An 18,934-nucleotide genomic window follows, 5' to 3' on the forward strand; every position below is an offset into this window, starting at 1 on the left:
CAAAGGAATTCGCATGCTCCCGAATTGTTCTGCAGCGCGAGTCTTCCCAGCGTTATGACGCAACAAACACCCCCTTCCCAAAGCGGCGGATTTTCCCTCAGCGTAAACGCTGATTGGAGCCTTTAATCACGGCGGCAGAGAAGGCCGGAAGAGAACGAGGGAGAGGGAGAATCACTCCGCCTCCTCAAGCCTCTGATTGGTTACTTATGGGACCTATGATGCGTTTACCTACGGAGCGAGCGCCACTGGCGAATGGTTTATTAACTTGTCAATCATCGGGTTCCTGGTGTTCCTGGTTCCGCCTGGTTGTGCGAATTGTTGTACAGTATTTCACTGGTGTGGGGTAGGGGCTGTGAATGGAAGGGGGACTGTACAGTTATCATGGAAGGAATGCTTTATAAGTGGACCAATTATCTCAGTGGTAATTTGCTCTCTTTTTACTTCAAGCGTGAGATTTGGTTTTGTGTTGATTTTGATTGAAAAAGTGGGGGTGGGGTGGGTGCTCTGTTGTCCTGTCATGTAATAATGAAAAACGTTGCATTCTTGTGACCGAAGGCATTTCATTTCCTCCAGTTGACAGGCCACCTAATTCCTTTGTGGCTGGGCCTCTGGTGCAACAATAGGAAATTATGTGATTGTATTTTTTTTAATGCCTATTCGGGGTCTCGACATGAGCATGAACGCGATGCAAATAGGAATACAAACTGCGCCGGTTAAGCTGCAGGCAGAATGGTGTGGTATCTGGGTCACACGGCAGCAAGTAAGGCTGTTCTTGTCAGGTTGGACCTAATCCTGTTGGCATTAATTTGACATTATAAATCATTGTGGATATATTTTAAAAAGAAGGCTTAAATAGCACGCCCCCCCCCACCTCGTGTGAAGGCTACATTTCACTATCCCTAACTACATGTACCTTAAATAAATCTGTTATCCTTGGGTCCTTTTTGCCATTTCATATAAATTAATATGATTGGGCATGTCAGGTACGCTTACGTTTGATAATTACAAAATGTTTTGGTTGATTTTTTTTAAACCAAAAACTGAAGGGTGGGAAAATATTGAAGAAATGTTCCATGTCCCACTTCGGTATTATGCCTCACACTGTTGAACATTAACTACGCTGGATGCTTCTTTACAATTATGTTTCTAAGAGATTATACTGATTTTAAAGTTAATTTTAATCTGTCCATTGATAGCTTATACAATAGGGCTTTGGTGTGTTTCTATTTACTTATAATTTGGCTTGAAGTCAAATGAATAATTACTCCATACTGAAGCATATTTTATATTGTAAGAGGATGAACTTAGCGTGTGCTCAGAGGCAACTACCAGTCTGGGCACTATAGTCTGACAACATTCCATTTACATTACCTGAGTGACACTTAAATTCTGGTGCCGAGGAGAGAGTTCTGTGCATTTGTGTTTATATGCATACATGACTCCTCTCCAGGTGCCGTCAGTAAGCCTGGCTGGCTGATTGCTCATCAATATGACAAACTTCAATGTTTTAACTATGCAGGTCAAACAGTCTGCATTGTCTCAAAATTTCAGCTAGTTGTAGGTAAGTGTAAAAAAATAAGGAAGTCCAAAGGACCCTTTGCACATTTGTTACGCCTGGTCTGACATTGTACCAGATTTACATTACACAGAAGTGAATTAGGATTGGAATGAAACCCCATGTTCCATGTTATTTTCAGACTGTGCATTTACACTACAACTGTAGTTTTCATTTGAAACATTTATACCACTGCTGATGGTAGCATAACAGCACTGTTATTCTGTTCATGTTATTTCTGGCTTTTTCATTTCACCACACTAATTCCACATTTCAGTTTTTTTCTGGCCCACAGGAGAGATTCAGGATTTATATAAGAGTTTTCAAGGCTACAGCATGGTGTGTCTGTCACTGAGTATCCTACAGGAGACTTAATTTAGCAGTAGGCATGTCACTTGGCTAAAACCATGTGAGGGATTGGATTAAGCAATTGATTACTAGTAAGATGGTTATGTACCACTGCATTTAAGCATCATGGTGTCTGGAGCAAGTGGAGTTGACATGTCTGGGGTTACATGGCTCCCTTTTAACTCATTCGACTATGAAGCCTGCAGCCAAGTTAACCCTCACTGGGCTGGAATTGTTTCCACTCAGATCCAGATTGCCCTGGAAACTGATGCCCTATTGAATCAGGTAGTCTTGGCTGGACAAGCACCAGGAAGCTACTGGTGTTATGTGTTGGTAGGCTATATGGTTTCACTTGTTAACTTCTAGCCATTCCCTTCTATAGATCCATGAGCTCTAATCGTTGGTTCCTGCCAGCCCACACCTAAACCCTGTGGATTTAGATGGTTGGCTGTGTTGCTTTAGAGAGATTGTGTTATATTTTATGGAGGCTCAGTTGTTATGGAAATGCTGATGGGAGAAAAGTTTGTTCCTGGGTGCACATTACTGAAAGTCATATGAGTCAGGAAGACGAGTTGCATTGGGGATCAGGTGGTTGGCAACCAGATCATTCAGACTAGCCAGGCAGACAAGCTGCTATCATAGCCTCTTGGTAGCTATATTTTTTAGGGTGTTGGGGTTAATATGGTAAGTTTTTACAATACCACAATTGACTTTTTTTAGTGTTTCATCTGCCCCACGTCTCTTGTGATATCCAGACTGCAATTAGCCATAATACGTTGCTTGGGGAATTCTGTAATCATGCATGTAAACAATGTGTTCTGACAAATGCAACTGGACCTTTTTGATTACATCCTGAATTTCAGTTATAATTTGGATTTCAGGACATCAGTTTTTGGATATTCTGTCTTTTCACTCTATCTCACTGATACATTGTAGACAGTGCAAATGGAAATGGTCAAGTTTCTTGATGTGACAGTGGGAGAAGATCCACCATTCAAACCAATTTAGAAGGTGGTGAGACTAATTAGGTACTTTTCCTGGCAGAGTAACTCCTTGTTCCTGCTGGAGTCAAATTCAGGTTTCACAAAGGCACAGCAGGTCTTTCTAATCCATTGTGTGATGTTGATGTTGATTGTGGTATTCTGTAAGAGAACATCACTGAGGTAGCAAAAATGTATCTGTGATCTTCAGTTGTACATTATTGATCATAAACACAGAGGGTGTTACTGAATGGGCTGAAGCATGACTTCTGTGTTTTTTTTAAAGTTGTTTGTAAGGCCAAAAGGCTATGCAGCCTGAGCAAAGCAGTTGGATAAAAGCTGAATATCCTCAAGAGTATGATCTTTGGCAGTACCTCGATTTTATAGGCATTTCAACAGCACTGGGCAAGAACATAACCGTGTAAAACATTGTTAATGACTACAAATGGTGATGACACATGATGCTGGTCTGTTACTCGGGCCATCATGCCAAGGGGAAACTACTGGACAATATTCACAATTCTGCCAGGGCATCTTCTAAAGGGCAGAATAACCTGTAGTGTATCATGATTCACAAATTCAAATGTTAACAGAAACTGTATTGAAATTCTGGTACCCTCCTCTACATTTTCCTGGATTTGAAGGCTGAAAAAAATCAAATCAGATGTACTGTGACCAGCCTGAAAGCTGCATTGGCATTTTGGAAGAATATTTTCGGCTCTAGTTCTTTTTAGTTGGCAGAGAATGATGTGGGTGAGAATTTGAATCGGTAGCAGGTGAAAGTGAAATTCCAAATGCTGATCACAGCTAGAGCAATCACACTTATGCTTGTAGAAGTGTGTGCGATCCGGGCATCTTTGAAATCTTACACAGTTTTGCATCCCCAAATTTTGTTGTAGAGGACAAGGAGATCCTAAGCTTGTGGCCCCGTGATTGTGGATCTTTGCAGGGATACCATCTGAACTGATTACTGTTCCACCCAGCATTTACTTGATTGCAAATTTGACTTCAGCACTGGCAGCTGGGTTGGCAGGCTGACCTTGCAAAAGTAATTGCTGTATGTCATTTAGTGTGTCAGAAGACATTGCAGAGGGACAGCTGAAGACTTAGTTGAAATGGCTGTATCAGTGTTCCATGATTCTTGCTTGGTCAATTAGCATCTTTGTGCCATTTTCAGTCACTGAAACAGTACCTCTTTTTGGTCTGTGCACAACTGTAGCTTATTGAAGAAGCATTTCATGTCATTTTGGTCAGCAGCTGATTGCAATACCCCAGTAATCATCATTCATTATATTTCCTTCACAGAATGGAAGCTTACGTTTGAACTTGCTGCTTTAATTGTTGATATGCAGTTTTCTCCATCATTAATCCAAGGGAGGTGGGCAGTATGCATAGAGGCCAGAAACTATCTGATTTTGTTATTGTTTTCATCAAAATAAGCAATAGCTTGTTTTGAAGATACTTGACAGTGGACTTTTACACATCCTGGTTACTCAGCTGACCAAAAGAAAAATAGTTTTCCCTCGTATCTCAACTCCTACATCCAAGCAAATAAGTCACAATTGAACTTAGCATATTTGGGCTTATCTCAGTCAAAAACGTTGGCTCTAGTTTTGCTGTAATAGTAAAGCACTCATCATTATTCCAGGCTAAATCTCACAGCAACTTTGTGTCTGGATATGTGCAGTTAAACACATCCAAAAGTTGTCAGAGATGCCCTGCTCCTCCCCAGGGTGCACTGTTGCACTCCTTGCCAATGGACTTATCATTAAATTCACAGTACTGGCATGAACTTGTGCTACTTGCTCACCAGTTCTGCACTAAAAAAGGCTATAAAAAATTAGGGCTAGTGCATTTAGGAGTAAGTGAAGTTGCAATGGCATAATAAGTGATAAGTACTGATGAGCAACCACTCTGGTCCTGAAAAGTTAATTTTGCAAATATGAAGTCATATTCCCTGAAGAAAATTAATGCAGAATTTTTAAAAAGAAGTTTTCCCCTTTTAGCTCTCTCCCTTTAATCCCAATCTTTATTTCACTTCTTGTACATGATTTAAATATTATTTATATTCCCTGCATTTTATTTCCTGGCTGGCGGTCTGTGTTAGTGAGGATACTTAAATCTGGCTGTTGCTTGTATTGCTCATGATATCACAGAACCCCTGTAGAGGTCACTGCACTAGATCAGATGTCAGATTAGTAGAATTCCCTGCTGACTATCCCAGGGAAAAAACTCCAGACAATGGTGAAAGTTGTTTCTTTGCCACTGCGAGCAAATTCCAGGCTGTTACTTTTGCATTCTCGATGTTGAGGAATATCCTCAAGCCAATTCTTGATGGACAAGGTACCTGAAATTATTATTAGGATAGTACAAAGAAATTGAGAGCTTAATAATAGGGGGAGGTGGTGGCGTAGTGGTATTGTCACTGGACTGGTAATCCAGAGACCTAGGGGAATGTTCTGAGGACCCGGGTCGAAAATAAATACTTGGAAGCCATTGTTGATTGTCTGGTTCACTAATGCCATCCTCACGTGGTCTGTCTTACAAATGACTTCAGATCCGCAGAAATGTGGTTGACTTTTAAATGCCCTCTGAAAAGGCAAGCCACTCAGTTGTACCAAACAGCTAAAAAGTCAATTTAAAAAGAAGAATGAAACTAGACAGACCACCCGGCAATGAACTAGGCACCGGAAACAACGGCAAACTCAGCCCTGTCGACTAACATCTAGGGCTTGTGGCAAAATTGGGAGAGCTGTCTCACAGACTAGTCAAGCAACAGCCTGACATAGTCATATTCACGGATACATACCTTACACCACCACCTCCATCCCTGGGCATGTCCTGTCCCACAAGCAGGATAGATCCAGCAGAGGTGTCGGCACATTGATATACAACTGGGAGGGAGTTGCCCTGGGAGTCCTCAACATTGACTTTGGGTCAAACATGCCACCCCAGCCCCCCTCCCTGCCCTCAGCTGATGAGTCAATACTCCTCCATGTTGAACCACCACTTGGAGGAACCATGAAGGTGGCAAGGGCGCAGAATGTACACAGGGTGGGGGACTTCAATGTCCATCACCAAGCTCGGTAGCACCACTACTGACTGAGCAGGCCGAGTCCTAAAGAACATAACTGCTAGACTGGATCTGCATCAGGTTGTATCTGTCCAAGACAGTACCAGTAGGAGTGATCACCGCACAGTCCTCTTATGGAGACGAAGTCCTGTCTTCACATTGAAGTCCCTTCATTGTGTTGTGTGGCACTACCACCATGCTAAATGGGATAGATTTTGAACAGATCTAGCAACTCGAGACTGAGCATCCATGAGGTGCTGTAGGTCATCAGCAGCAGAATTGTACTCGACTGTAATCTGTAACCTCATGGCCCAGCATATCCCTCACTCTACCATTACCACCAAACCAGAGAATCAACTGGTTCAATGAAGAGTGCAAGAGGGCATACCAAGAGCAGCACCAGGCATACCTAAAAATGAGATGTCAGCCTGGTGAAGCCACAGCACAGGACTACTTGTGTGCGAAACAGTATAAGCAGCAAGTGATAGACAGAGCTAAGTGATTCCACAGTTAACAGATCGGATTTAATCTCTGCAGTTCTGCCACATCCAGTCATAGATGGTGGGACAATTAAACAACTCACTGAAGGAGGCGACTCCACAAATATCCCCACCCCCAATGATGGAGGAGCCCAGCACATCAGTGCAAAAGATAAGGCTGAAGCATTCACAACACTCTTCAGCCAGAAATGCCAAGAGGATGATCCATCTTTGCCTCCTCCGGAGACCCCCAGCATCACAGATGGCAGTCTTCAGCCAACTTGATTCACCCTACGTGATAGCAAGAAAGGGCTGAAGGCGCTGTATACTGCAAAGGCTATGGGCTCTGACAATATTCCAGCTGTAGTACTGAACACTTGTGCTCCACAACTTGCCGTGCCCCTAGCCAAGCTGTCCCAGTATAGCTACAACACCGGCATTACCCGGCAATGTGGAAAATTGTCCAGATATATCCTGTACACAAAAAGCAGAACAAATCCAACCCGGCCAATTATTGCCCCATCACTCTACTCTTGATCATCAGTAAATGGATGAGGTCATCAACAGTGCTATCAAGTGGCAATTGCTTAGCAATGACCTGCTCACTGACGTTCAATTTGGGTTCCGCCAGGGTCACTCAGCTCCTGACCTTATTACAACCTTGGTTCAAACATGGACAAAAGAGCTGAACTCCAGAGGTGAGTTGAGGTTGACTGCCCTTAACATCAAGGCTGCATTTGACCAAGTGTGGCATCAAGGAGCCCTAGCAAAACTGGAGTGGATGTAAATCAGGGGGAAAACTCTCCACTGGTTGGAGTCATATCTAGCTCAAAGGAAGGTGATTGTGGTTATTGGAGGTCAGTCATCTCAGTTCCAGGACATCACTGCAGGAGTTCCTCAGGCTAGTGTCCTGGGCTCAACCATCTTCAGCTGCTTCATCAATGACCTTCCTTCCATCATAAGGTCAGAAATGGGTATGTTTGCTGATGACTGCACATTGTTCAGCACCATTCATGACTCCTCAGATACTGAAGCAGTCCGTGTCCAAATGCAGCAAGATCTGGGCAATATCCAGGCTTGGGCTGACAAGGGGCAAGTGCCATTTGTGCCACAAAAGTGCCAGGCAATGACCATCTCCAATAAGAGAGAATTTAACCATTGCCCCTTGATAGCTAATGGCATTACCATCGTGGAATCCCCCACTATCAACATCCTGGGGGTTACCACTGATCAGAAACTGAACTGGACTAGCCATACCAATGCTGTAACTACAACAGCAGATCAGAGGCTTGGAGTCCTGTAGCGAGTAATTCACCTCCTGACTCTGCAAAGCCTGTCCACCAGCTGCAAGGCATAAGTCAGGAATATGATGGAATACTATCAGCTTGCCTTGGATAAGTGCAGCTCCACCAACATTCAGGAAGCTTGACACCATCCAAGACAAAGCAGTCCACTTGATTGACACCCCTTTCACAAACATTCGCTTCCTCCACCATTGAACAGTGGCAGCAGTGTGTGCCATCTACAAGATGCACTGCAGAAACTCACCAAGCCTCCTTCAGCATCACCTTCCAAACCCTTGACCACTATCATCCAGAAGGATAAGGGCAGCAGACTCATTGGAACACTACCACCCCCTCCAAGTCAGTCACCATCCTGATTTGGAATTATATCGCCGTTCCTTCACTGTGGCTGGGTCAAAAAACTGGAAACCCGTCCCTAACAGCGCTATGGGTGTACCTTCACCACGTGGACTGCAGCAGTTCAAGAAGGCAGCTCAGCACCATCTTCTCAAGGGCAATTAGGGCTGGGTAATAAATGCTGGCCTAGCCAGTGATATCCACATCCTGTAAGTGAATTTAAAAAAAAAGGGTGCTTTTCAGAATTATAAATGCTATTTCCTAATCTTGGAATGAAAAATGGAATTTCTTTGATGTTTTATTGTTGAATTGCTGGCACTAACATCTGCTGAAAAGTTTGGGTACCTGCACAATCATTGGCTAAATATTCCCAACTTGTCTTTGTAGAAAGAGATGTTTATGTTTCTTTACTGTGCAATAATTTGATATGATTAATGTTTCGGCACAGGATGGCAGCCACGCTGGTTTGTTCTTGCTGGTGGAATTTTGTCTTATTATGATTCACAAGAGGACACATGGAAGGGCTGCAAAGGCAGCATTAAGATGGCGGTGTGTGAAATACAAGGTAAAGCATGAACTGGATCCTAATATTGCGAACCTTTAACTTTCACTTGCTCAATGCTGGCTTGGAACAATTGGAAAATCCGATGTAGATATTAAATTGCATCTTACTAAATGTTAAAATAAAATAAACCATGTTGTCAAATTCTTTAGGTTTGTGCCTGTCAATATGGTAAAACAAAAGGCAATTCTTTAATTAAAAGTGAATGCCTTGATGCATTACTCCCACTTGCAGTTAATGTTCAAGAGCTTTCAACACATAACTTTAGAATGTAACCTTTATCTTCAGTAACTCAATATGGAATTTAGTGGTTGTGGCAGCTGGAGAGCGGGTGGAAGAGTTAGGAAGGCAACAGGCTCTCCATCACGAGCCTTCCTGCTCCATTATACAGCTCCCCCAACCTCCCAGCCTGCTCCTGGGGGGAGCATTAAATTCCACCCTCATTGTGTGCTCTGTCAGTAATTAACTCTTAAGCTTTGGACTCAGAAGCTTTTAAGTATAAATTATACTTCCCATGAAAAATGCTCGAGTGTTTTTATAATCTGAAACACATTTGGTATCTTCATTTATCTGCTGTTAAACCTTACTTAAAGCTGTGTGAAGTTTTTTTATATCTAATTGAACAATGAAACTATGCATTTCTGGAGTTTGTAGTTCTAAATGCGAGTTATACCTGGAAAGAATATATTAGCTGTCAAAATTAACATTTGAGGTGAGTTCTAGTGATACTGCCCTCACTTGAAATTATAAATTAAAATTATTACTTTTAAGGTTCATGACAAGTCTGGATTAAATGTGTGTAGATATCAATGGATTGTACTGACTGAAGGGGCTGTAGCTTTGATCAAGGAAGCTGTTTTGAAGTGGCTGTTAGATGTATTTGCATGTACAAAGAATGGATTCTGATTAAAATTACGGTGGAAAATTTTAATTTTCATTATATTGACTGAGAAGGTAATGTTTTTGCAAGTTTGATATGAAATGTAACAAGTGAGGAATCTGCTTCACACAAACTTCCAGGGCTTTTTTCAATTGAATGGCAAGTATGTTATTTTGTCAGCAGGATGATCAGTCTCTGATGGAGAAAGGTTAATATTTTAGGTGTATCTGTTACTTAATTTTGGAAATGCCCAGTAGAACACTAGACATCTGAAAGGAAAAAGCTGATTACACAGGATAATTTGCCGTTCTCTTTCTGACGTTGCTTTATCAGCTGTATAGTTCCAGTTATATTATTTGAAGTGTTATGTTGATTTCTTTTTGTGAATGCTCCATCCATGTTGAATAATTTAAACAGCTATATTTAATTTTCCTTGTTTTGGCTTGGCGCTCCATTTCATGATGCACTTTCTGTAAGCTTCAACAGCAAATGCAACCAAGTTTGCACTGAGTGATGTGTACTTATCAGGTCAAACAATGGAAATCCAAAATGTTTTAATGCAAATTTTGTTTTGGGTTGTTTGAGATGCTCATCAGACCTCTGCCAATGATGCATATTTCTGTTTGGGTGAGACATGGGCAGGAAGCCCCAGTCAAAAACTCAGAAATTTTAATGCATACCTTTTGTATGGGAACACCACCACCTGCAAGTTTCCCTCTATGTCACACACCATCCTGACTTGGAAAATAAATCACCGTTCCATCATCAATGCTGGGTCAAAATCCTGAAACCCACTCCCTAGCAGCAGTGTGGATGTACCTTCTTTTAGTGATTTTATATATCTGTGTCTCCAGATTCCTTCTTTCCTTTAATCAGTTTAAACACTTGCTATCCAAGCTGCATGTGGTTTTCTTATTCTTCCTACTAAAATTCACCACCTTGCACATATCTATATTGAAATTCATTTGCCAATTGTAGACCCATTCTACAAGTTTATTAACATTGTCTTGTGTTTTGGTACATTTTTCCTTTGTGTTAACTATGTGCTCCAATTTGTTGTCATTCACAAATTGTGAAGCTGTACTTCTGATTCTCTAGTCCAAATTATCTAATGTGAATTGTTTGTGAACAATTGGTCCCAGCATCAATTCCTGTGAAACACCATATCCCACCATTTGCCTGTCTGAGTAGTTGCCCTTAACTCGTACTATCTCATAGCCGGCTTGCTATCCATTCTGCTACCTGTCTCCTGACTCCACATGTTCTATGACCTTCATCATGAGTCTACTATGCCATTAATTTATCAAAGGCCTTTTGCAAATCCTTAAGACAAACGTTTAAATTCAATTTAAAGGCAAACTACCATACCTCCATTATTTAAGCCACAGAGTTCAGGGTTGACGCCAGGCTGCCCCATTGCCCCCTACCTACTAGCCCTAACAGCTAAAAACAGCTGCTGTGCCTACAGCTATGGAACCATGATCAAACACAACAGGTATCTTGAAGCAACATTTCAGAAGCCTCAATGTATAGAGGTCATCCTACAAGGTAAGTCCAGTCAGAGACTCAGGATCAGTGGAGTCTACTACATGCTGCAACAATTTTGCTGTACTTGGAGGATGAGAACAATCAATTGCAACAATAAAACTAACTGAAGAAACCAGAACAACCCGTTTTTTTTTTTTCTGGCTGTCATAGACCTAATTGCTCAAAACCACTCAATAGTTGCAACAATCATTTCCACATTTTCAGGATGCTGTGATTAAATATCTGATTGTCTACATACATTTTGATTAGAAATGAACTATCAAGGATCCCATTCCTATCACCTGTTGGTACGTTATCTACCACATCAACAAAAACATTAGGACACCAGTGAAACTAAATTTTATTTCTCTATTTGAAGAATGTATGTTTCTTTAATCCCAGTGCCTGATTTTTGTGATTAACTTCATCTGATGCTCGTTGTGCCAGAAATAAGCAAAGTGACTTTCTACTGCATGTTTGCCTGCTTGGCCTAAATAGCTAAGTGGTTATGGTACTGGGTTTGTAACCCTAAGATCAAGAGTTCAAATCTCACAATGGCAAACTACGAAACAATGTAACTTCATCTGAAACAGATGGAAATGGGTTTGTACTCGAAAGAGTTACAGCTTCTGGAAGGATTATTTAAAAGATTATCAAGAGTTCAAATCTCAAAGGCAAACTATGAAACAATGTAACTTCATCTGAAACAGATGGAAATGGGTTTGTACTTGAAAGAGTTACTTCTTGCTTGGCTTAAGTAGCCAAGTGGTTATGGTACTGGGCTTGTAACCCCAAGATCAAAAGTTCAAATCTCACAATGGCAAACTATGAAACAATGTAACTTCATCTGAAATAAACAGATAGAAACGTGTTTGTACTCGAAAGAGTTACTGCGTGTTTACAAAACCTCTTGAAAAAAACTTCAATTTATTCTCAACAAATTTGTTCTCAGGCTCTGGGAAATGCTGTTAAGGCTGTGTTTATTTCCTATCCTTCATTGTCCTGAAAAGATGGTGGATTTTCTTCTTAAATTGGTGCAGTCATATACGAATGTACAAATTAGGTGCAGGAGTAAGCCATTCAACCCTGCGAGCCTACTCTGCCATTCAGTTAGTTCATGGCTGATCTGATTGTGGCCTCAGTGCCACTACTCTGCCTACCCCAGCCCTCCTGCAATGTTGCCCCAGCAGTATTCCAGGGTATGGTCTAAATGATGATGAAAGAATGGTGATATACTTGATAGACTTGTTAGTAAAAGTTAAAATTAGATATCACTGTAATCTCCTCCAGCCCCACACTCTCCAAGATATCGGCATTCCTCTAATTCTGGCCTCTTGTGCATTCCCAATTTTAGTCATTCCTCCATTGGTGGGCATGCCTTTAGTTGCCTGGGCATTAAACTATGCAATAGGTGCCTTATGCCTCTCTGTGCCTCTACCTCGTTTTGTCCCTTCTAAGACATTCACTAAAACCTATCTTTTTGACCAAGCTTTTGATTATCTGAGTAAAAGGGCCAGATCTTATTCCAAGAGCAGCAAATGTCCACCACCTCGGAAGTCCTAATGACCACACAAGTGCTCTAGTTGCCCATGAAATTTAAACTTCCAATTGCCTGATTTGCACTACTCACAACCTTCTGCGAATGTCTCTTACACTGATTGCAGTGTCAGAGACTTGGGTTGCACATGTGCTACTTAGCTGGATGCTTAACCTAGAATTGTTACACTGTTAATCTCTGGTGTAACTCAGTGATTATCAGCATAACTCAACTCACCAAATAACCAACCTGCAATCGCACCCCCGCCAACTTGACTGCCCACCTCCACCACTTCACCACCACTCAGGAATTTTCCCAATTCCACAATTCCATCTCCATCCTGTTGGGGAGATGGCCACCTGGTTGTCTCCAGAGGCAGGTCCGAGGTGGCAACAGAGGTGGACACATGGCAAGGCTGGCAGGCTAAAAGGCCTGCCTCTGTTTACTGACATTAACCCAGTTGTAATTATGACGTGAATCTCAGAATCTTTACATTGCAGAAGGCCATTTGGCCCGTCAAATCTGCATTGGGTCTCTGAAAGAGCATTCTACCTGGTCCCACTTCCCTGCCTTATCCCCATAATCTTGTACATTCTTTCATTTCAGGTAGCAATCAGGTAGCACCTTTTGAATACCTCGTTCAAACCTGCCTGCACCACCCTTTCAGGAAGTTCATTCCAGACTCCAACCACTCTCTGAGTGAAAAAATTTTCTCACTTCATTTTTATTCCTTTTGCCAATTATTTTGAACCTCTAAGTCCTTGAAGCTGCCTTGAATGGGAACAGTTTTTCACTATTTATCCTGTCAGACCCCTCAGCATCTTGAATACCTCTATCAAGTCTCCTCTCAGTCTTTTCTCCAAGGTAACCAGTCCCCACCTTCCCAATCTTTACACATAGCTACAGTTCTTTATCCCTGGAATCATTCTTATGAATCTCCTCTGTATTCTCTCCAATGTCTTCACATCCTCCCTCGAGTATGGTGCCCAGAACTGGACACAGTACTCCAGATGAGGCCTAACTTGAGGTCTAACTTATACAAGTTCAACGTGACTTCCTTGCTCTTGTACTCAATGCTCCTATGAATAAAGCCTAAAATACTACCTGCTTTATTAACTGTTTTCTCAACAATAATATCATAATAGCAATAATATCATCATTCCGTTTGTCAACCTGTGCCTGTAGTTCACTAATCTTATTAACCACACTCCATGTGTTCACATATATACCTATTAGCCCTGATTTAGGCTTTATTTTCCCCCTTACTCTGAGCCCATCTAATGACTTACTATTGCAAACTGTAATTCTATTTACCTTGACACTTCTTTTCATGTCTCCTCATATACCCCATGCCCCTTCTGTGGCACCCCATGCATTGTCTATAGCCACTCTTCCAGTATCCCCATGTTCAGAATCAATAAGCCATTGGCGAATCTGGCAAGCCTTTGAAATGCTTCTGAAACTGACACAATAAACAAGGAGGCTTTGAAAATCTCCCCTGGAGTGGTGGGAAAGGGGGCGGACTGCTCACCTTTCAACCTTATTTTAAAAATTAATCATACCTTACAATGACTGAATCAGTGACAAAAATTTTTTAATCTACTTCGCACCTCTCAATATTATGTAAATAAGCACATGGGAATTTGGAAAAAAAACTCTTCAAAGAAAGATCTGGTTATTACAAGGTAATAAAGATATGTCAATATTGCCTAAAGACCTGAGTCCATCAGCCATTGTTGGAGTCCAGCCAAGCATTCATCTGGCAATTGTACCAACAAAAGCAGGTTGCATAAATGACCTTACATCTGTTTTTTTATAGATGATCTTATTCTGTATGTTTGGCTGAACTCCCGGAGTAACTAATGGACTCAGCATTGTAGGCAATGTTGTTCCTGCTAGCTTGGTTTGTTTCATATCCTTATTACCTTGTAATAACCTAATCTTTCTTTGAAGGGTCTTTTCAATACCTCTGACTACACATGATTAAGAGATGCGATGTGGACTAAAGCTTGTCATTGATGCAGTATTATGAATGAATGTGATTGATTGACAGCTTTGAGAGTATAAGAGGAGCAATATATCTCAAGAAGAATATTGATTGGCAGTGTTTTTTTTTTGGCTCCAGTTTCCAGAGTAGATTCTCCCATGGTTCACAATTCCTAAGGTATCACGTCAATTAACAAAACAAGCCTGACTCCATCAAAGCTGTGGGGTGTTTGAAATGCCTACCCCTACAATGGAGCTGGCAGATATGGGAGTGTTGCATGTGTCTTGCTACCCATACCCTTAATCTGCGCTGACAAAAGTTGCCGGTAGCTAGAATGGGGGAGGATGCGGGGTGCGGGGGCAGTGCTGGCGACCGAGAGTTGTGGGGGGCAGAAATCCCACAATTGGCTCCTGCCCATCATTTTTAAAGGCCCAGTTCTCCACACATCCGGGCCACAGGGTCTAATTTTAACTCTGCAAATGGGTGGATTTTAAATTAGTTAAAATCTCACCTATAGTTTTCACACTGAGGTCGATCGGAAATCTAAGATCTTGTGCAGATGGAATGTTTTTTCTCTAGAGAAACAAAAGTAATAAGCAAAATAGCTTGAAATATTTTGGTTTAAGTTTTTCTTCAACGTGTGAGTGGCAGCCTTTCTGAGTTAATTATTTCTTCTGCTAGCAATCTTTTTATGAGTATACTACTCTCTCCAACACCCCAAACCCACTCCATCCCCTTCTCTGAGATGTTGTAATCAGTTTCTTTCACTTGCAGTGCATACTAACGACAGCACAAGAATGGAGCTGATCATCCCAGGGGAACAACACTTTTACCTGAAGGCTGTCAATGCTGCAGAGAGACAAAGGTGGCTTGTTGCCTTAGGATCGTCCAAGGCTTGCCTGACAGATAGTAGGACGAAGAAGGAGAAAGGTAAGTTTTTTTTTCATTTTTGGGGTAGACCTACCATTTTTATTTATCTTAAAGTGTAATTTGTGCCAAACATTTTGAAAGGATGCTTTCTGAATTGGAATGGCATGGTGGTACATTGTATATTTCCTGTCCCAGTACTACTGTAAGGAATTGTTGAACAAAGCACTTCACCATGAAAGCGTGAGTAGAAAAACTTAAATGAAAAGTAAGCTGCTGAATGGAAAAAAAATAAAGAAATTGGTGAAGGCCTGGGAGGAGGTCTGCACTCTTGACAGAAAGTTTGGACGTTGCAAGTTAGCATGAGGTTTGGAGCAGAAATTGAGGGGTTTGTACACGTGTGTGCTTGTAATTGGAAACTTTAATTTTATACAATACTATCTAATTTATTCAATGATCTTCTTGCACAGTAGATGGGCTTTTTTCACTGCTTGGAATGCTGCTATATTGCTAAAACATGAATAAGTGTGATGATACATTTTTTATTTCTGTCCCCTTCTGTTTCCCTTTCTCCCCACCCCTTCCACCCCAAATTTGGGTAATTTGGCTAAAAATAATTTGGGAAATTTATGCTAATACTATTTGAGGTCCCACCAGTTTTTGACACACTTATTTTGAGTTCCAAAGTCTCTGTCCAATTTTACTCTTTAATCCCCAATCTACCCGTGCCACCCACAAATGTTGTTCATTGTAAAAGGTAAACACAGAAGTAAAAACACAAAAGGGCTTGCATTTGTGCTGTGCTTTTCATAACCATCAACAGTCAATGAAGTACTTTTGAAATGTAGTCACTGTTGTAGCATAAGAAATGCTCCCACAAACAGCAATGTGATAATGACCAGATAATATGTATAAAGTGAAAAGTTTTTCGATATTTCAAGTTTCAAAATTCATGCTGTGCATTGTACTTTCATCAATTCTTGGAGAGTTCAGTGTAATGAGGACTTCACCCTAGCATAGCACAACTTCTGATTTTTAAAAAAATTCTTTCATTTGGATGTGGGCGTCACTGGCTAGACAAGCATTTATTGCCCATCCCTAATTGCCCTTGAGAAGGTGGTGGTGAACTGCCTTCCTGATCCGCTGCAGTCTGTGTGATGTAAGTATGCCCACAGTGCTGTTAGGGAGGGAGTTCCTGGATTTTGACCCAGCAACAGTGAAGGAACAGTGATATTGTTTCAAGTCAGGATGGTGTGGGGCTTGGAGAGGAACTTGCAGTGATGGTGTTCCCATGCATCTGCTGCCCTTGTCCTTCCTAGTGGTAGAGGTTTGAATAAAGTTGTGCTCTGGAGAAAACCTTTATTCCTGGTGACTGAAGTTTGTCCTGTTGGATATTGTTTTGGGTTATTGTACCCAAAATTAGGAGTGACAGAACTCTATCCAAGGTTGTTTATGCATTTTTTAAAATGAAAAGCCTAGAGAGTTTCTTCTCAAATGCATCTTTACGGTAAATGAGCCCTTGTATTTCCATTATACCACATCTGATTTTTCAGGATTTGTCACTCTAAAGTGGAAATATTAGTAAATGATATTTAGGGTGTCTCTACTAGACATACGTTCTGAAGTCTACTTATTCAGCAGTGGAAGATTTATTCAGCAAGTTTTATCTGTTTTGTCAATTTTACCTGGACTTAAGGGACATATGCATAATGTTTGATGGTATTGAGCAGTTTGGATTGGGAAGATCTTCAGTTTCTGATAAGATAAGGAAGCAGGCAGTTGGATTCCTTATCTAATACACCTGCTTCTATTTGCTGACAAATGAAGTTTGCATATGTGGACGCTGAATGAGGAGGGGATTAAGTTGAACTCCGACATCCCCCTGTGGGTGCCAATACGATCTAAGCTCTTGTATGAAGGGTGACCACTTCTGAACAAAGACTTGAAAGATTGCTATGATTGTGAAACCATACTGTACAGGATTTGTAACCTTTTGATGCAGGCAAGAGTTGAAGTTAAAGTCATCCTTGCAAGATTCACTATTATCTATTTGTATTTATATTTAAACTATTTCTCTTGCAAAAATTATAATGATGTATAAGGCTTTTAGGACCCAAACTAGTTGATTTATAGAAAGTTGAGGGGAAAGCAACTGATTTTCATTTTCTCTTTTTTTTTTAAAGAAATAAGTGAAAACACTGAGTCCCTGAAAAAGAAGGTCTCTGAACTGAGATTGTATTGTGATCTTCTCCTCCACCAAGTGAATAACCTAAAAGAAAATGCACAATCTAATCAGCCTAATCCAACTGATTTAGAGGTATATACTCATTTTTGTGCCATTGCATTGTATATATTGCTCAATAGATGTGCTCATTGCTGCTAATGTGTTTCTAATATATGTAGTACATTGAGGCCAATTATTTTTCTGGGCAATTATCCAGGTTAATATAATGGAATGTTCTGTACATCACTGGGAACAAAACATAGCAGTAGAACTTGACTACAATATAAAAAACTGAGGCTACCAGCAATTCTGGCCATCAGAGAAAGATGCTCTTTTTCAATTCTTTCATGGAATGTTGTCCATTCCTAATTTCTCTTGAGCCAAGTGGCTTGCCACACAATTTCAGAGGGTGACCTCATTGCTGTGGGCCTGGAATCACATGTAGGCCAGACCAAGTAAGGACGGCAAGTTTCCTTCCCTATAGGGCAATAGTGAACCAGATAGGTGGAATCATAGAGCATATAAGTAAATGAGCTACAACATGCTGACAGACCATTCAAACCAACTAGTACCTGTTATAATTTGTCCTCCATTCAAACAAATAATTTTACTCCTGTTTGCCAACCCTATTCCCAAATTCACCTATCTAATCTATTTTGAATGATAAGATTTGCATCCTTTTTTGACCTCGGGAGACCCCAAAGCGTTTCACAGCCAAGGAAGCACTTTGAAACATAGTCACTATTGTAATTTAGGAAATTCAGCAGCCAATTTGTGCACAAGGCCACACAAAACCATTGAATCGAATGACCAGAACATCTGTTTTAGTGATAGTTACTGGGGATTAACATTGCCTAGAGTTCATTTATCCTTCTTTGACTATGGGATCTTTCGCATTCTTCTTGATAAGGCAGTTTAATGTTTTATCTGAAAGACGACACCTTAGACACTGCAGAACCCACTCAATATGACACTCAAGTTCTTGTGTGGAGCTTGAACCCACGACCTTCTAAGCCATTGCACTGATTTGCGATTTGAGAGTAAGCGGAAGATTTGCTTCTGGTTGTTTGGCTCCCTTTTGTGGTGAAGTGCATGATTAGGTCAAACCCATGATCCACCACTCTAGTGGCTGCATTTTTCAAACTTTTGTTTTAAGTGAGTATAACGTTTGATCAGTGGGTGGGTCACACAAGGTAACCATCACTCTTCACAAAGTACCATTTAAAAACTCCTTGAAATGGAAATCAAAGCATCACTGAGACAACATGAAAGGAA

At 41.0% G+C, this 18,934-nt stretch overlaps 1 protein-coding gene across 1 annotated transcript in view; it reads left to right on the forward strand.

Moving 5' to 3' along the window:
• The first annotated feature begins 263 nt into the window (after positions 1-263).
• The window catches only part of plekha8 (pleckstrin homology domain containing, family A (phosphoinositide binding specific) member 8), a 65,061-nt gene continuing 46,390 nt past the window's right edge, over positions 264-18,934 (forward strand). Inside the window, exons 1-4 of the mRNA XM_041184545.1 lie at positions 264-421; positions 8,524-8,640; positions 15,343-15,498; positions 17,619-17,752. Coding sequence (XP_041040479.1) covers positions 382-421; positions 8,524-8,640; positions 15,343-15,498; positions 17,619-17,752 — 447 coding nt within the window. The 5' untranslated portion in view covers positions 264-381. The remainder of the gene's footprint in view (positions 422-8,523; positions 8,641-15,342; positions 15,499-17,618; positions 17,753-18,934) is intronic.

This window comes from Carcharodon carcharias, chromosome 3, assembly GCF_017639515.1.
Source record: "Carcharodon carcharias isolate sCarCar2 chromosome 3, sCarCar2.pri, whole genome shotgun sequence".
NCBI lineage: Eukaryota > Metazoa > Chordata > Chondrichthyes > Lamniformes > Lamnidae > Carcharodon > Carcharodon carcharias.